General features: G+C 34.6%; 1 protein-coding gene across 3 annotated transcripts in view; it reads left to right on the top strand.

Annotated features, from left to right (window-relative positions):
• The window catches only part of LOC107725662 (serine-threonine kinase receptor-associated protein-like), a 17,770-nt gene that overhangs the window by 10,702 nt on the left and 4,078 nt on the right, over window positions 1-2,990 (top strand). For all 3 annotated transcript variants that reach the window (XM_016535014.1, XM_016535013.1, XM_016535012.1), the window contains exons 5-7: window positions 1,564-1,636; window positions 1,746-1,845; window positions 1,982-2,119. In XM_016535014.1, the coding sequence (XP_016390500.1) occupies window positions 1,564-1,636; window positions 1,746-1,845; window positions 1,982-2,119 (311 nt within the window). The remainder of the gene's footprint in view (window positions 1-1,563; window positions 1,637-1,745; window positions 1,846-1,981; window positions 2,120-2,990) is intronic.

Genomic DNA, 2,990 nt, shown 5'->3' with positions numbered 1-2,990 from the left:
GCAAGTAACTTTGTAGCTTTAACAATGATTAATCTATATTTAATTTATACAGTGGAGTAGAGATGCACTGATCGACCGGGCATTTTGTGTTTTATTTCAACTGTCTCTGTTCCGTGCTTGCACACAAACTGCATCGCAATAATTTTTTTCAAAATGTTGTGGAAAATATTATGTTATTATTATATTTAGTCTGTAAACGGCCGTTAACAGAGGCCAGCGACGCTGAAGACGAACGCAAAGAGGAGAAAATGCTGTAGCAGGCAGAGCAAGATCGCGGTTCACGATGCGCGAAATATAGGAAGAAAATCCTAAATATTGAATTTTATATGGATGTGTTTCTGAGGGGAACTGACTGTTTTCAGAACAGTTTACATGGCGTTTTCTTTTCATTTTGGCTCGGTATAATGCATTTAAAGTAGTGCTAATATGCACAGTGGTGTTTTATGTACAGTAGTAACCAAGTAAACGCTGCTGCTCCGTGAGCGCCACCTGCTGACAGAGAGTGAAGTTGCGTCTCAGTCAGCCCGACTGCTGTTTCGGTTTCATGCAGGTGTTTTATGTAGCATAATTTCACAAAGCTAAAGTCAGAACATTCTGTTTTTGCTTCAAATGTTGAAATTATACAGTCTAATTAAATTTTTTGTGGCAGGGAAAATGCCCGACGGGGCCAGTAGAAAAGCGTTGAGCCCTGCCTTCAAACATGATGCTTAGAATTGAGGTTCATCAGACCAGAGAATCTTGTTTCTCAGAGTCTGAAGGTCCTTTAGATGCTTTTTTGCAAATTCCAAGTGTGTTTTCATGCGTCTTCACTGAGGAAAGGATTGAGTTTGGCCACACCACCATAAAGCCCAGATCAGTGGAGTGTTGCAGTGATGTTTGTCCTTCTGTAGGTTTCTCCCATCTGCATATATGATCATGGAGCTCAACTAGAGTGACCATCAGGTCAGGTCTAGACAAGGCCCTTCATCAATTGCTCAGTTTGGCCAGGAGGCCAGCCATCATGTCCAATCAACTGAATTTACCACAGGTGGACTCCAATCAAGTTGTAGAAACATCTCAAGGATGATCAGTGGAAACGGGATGCACCTGAGCTCAATTTTGAGTGTCATGGCAAAGGCTGTGAATACTTATGTACATGTTTTTTTTTTTTTTTTAATACATTTGCAAATATTTCAAACATACTTCTTTCACGTTGTCATTATGGGGTATCGTATGTAGAATTTTGAGAAAAATAATGAATTGAATCCATTTTGGAATAAGGCTGGAACAGAACAAAATGCGGAAAAAGTGCTGTGTAAACTTTCCGGATGCACTGTACGTAACGAGAACAGTACCCTTTCAAGTCATTTCAAAAACAAAAATGTTGAGATATAAGGCTGAACAATATTAAGATTTATTTTTTTATTTCTATAATCCAAACTATATATGCAACTACCATTTGTTCACAGCAACAATGATGTCATTTCAGTAATGTCACTTAATTTCATGTTTTTGAACGCTGTTAATTGGGCTGAGTTGTTTTGTTAAACGGAAAGTTTTTACCATATGTTGTTGAATCAACAGGACAGTAACTGTCTCCTGACTGGAGGCAATGATAAAGTACTGCGCATCTATGATCTCGGCAAACCAGAAGCAGGTATGTAAAGTGTCTTTTTTGGATTTATTTTGATTTCCAAAATCCAATTCCTAGGCAACTGCTTAAAGATAAAATGCACATGCAAGGCTAAATGGTATTTGTAATGCAGAACCCCAGGAGATTGCAGGCCACACCTCTGCCATAAAGAAAGCTCTGTGGTGTAACAATGACCAACAGATTCTCTCGGCTGCTGAGGACAAAACTATCAGGTGAGTGACCAGAATGGTAACGGAGAAAGTCTTTGAATTTTACAGTAGATACTTTGCCTTTTTCAGACTGATAATTTATAGTATGTCTATAAATATGTGTGTCTGATTCTGAGTTTGTGTTGTCTTTCATGTGTAGACTTTGGGACAAGAACACAAAGGAGGCAGTGAAGACTCTGTCGTTTGATGCTTCTGTCAGCAGCATGGAGTACATTCCTGATGGGGAGATCCTTGTCATCACATATGGGAGAACCATTGCTTTCTACAGTGCCCACAGGTAGATGCTTTTACTTTACTTTTAGTCATTTAGCAGACGCTTTTATCCAAAGCAACTTACAAATAAGAAAAAGTAATTAAAACTAAAAGCTAAAACTCTATAAATACTATATATATATATACACACATTTAAGAAAATAAAAGAAATTAAATAAAAATGACAAATGCATACAACAACATTTCAAAACTAAAACATTTAAATGAAAACAAAAAAAATAAAGCTAAAAACAATTCAAACATACACAAATAAGAAAAAGTAATTAAAACGAAAAGCTAAAAGCTTTTAAGAAAATAAAAGAAATTAAATAAAAATGACAAATGCATACAACAACATTTCAAAACTAAAACATTGAAATGAAAACAAAAAAATAAAGCTAAAAACAATTCAAAAATATTAAAAGAACAAAAGGTATGAGTATAATAATGATTCTAACATAACACTAAGCCAAACACCAAAAAACAACTACATATGTGTATGTACAGCCACACACACATACATATACATGTACATACATATAAATACATTAAATATATATATATATATTATTTCATTTCCATTTTGTATGTTGAAGTACTGAAATAACTCAAATTAAATAAAAGTAAAACTTAATAAAAAGCCTATATAGACATAATAAAAAAACTAATAAAATGACAACATGACTACAACTGTAACTAAAACTAAAATAGATAACTAATACAAATCAAAGTACATTAGTTCATCAGTAATCCTAAAAAAATAACACTGAGGCAAACACACATGCTAAAATAACAACAACTTACTGACACATAGTAAGAAATAGTTTATAAAAAACTGAAACAGAAGTGGAAAGAGGAGAGATAAAAAGCGATACTTATGTCCTTTGCCAGTGTCC

The sequence above is a fragment of the Sinocyclocheilus rhinocerous genome, unplaced genomic scaffold, assembly GCF_001515625.1.
Source record: "Sinocyclocheilus rhinocerous isolate Xijiao unplaced genomic scaffold, SAMN03320098_v1.1 scaffold153, whole genome shotgun sequence".
In the NCBI taxonomy this organism is placed as follows: Eukaryota; Metazoa; Chordata; class Actinopteri; order Cypriniformes; family Cyprinidae; genus Sinocyclocheilus; species Sinocyclocheilus rhinocerous.
Note: the sequence above shows the minus strand (reverse complement) of the source record. Positions and strands in the feature narration are given on the sequence as shown.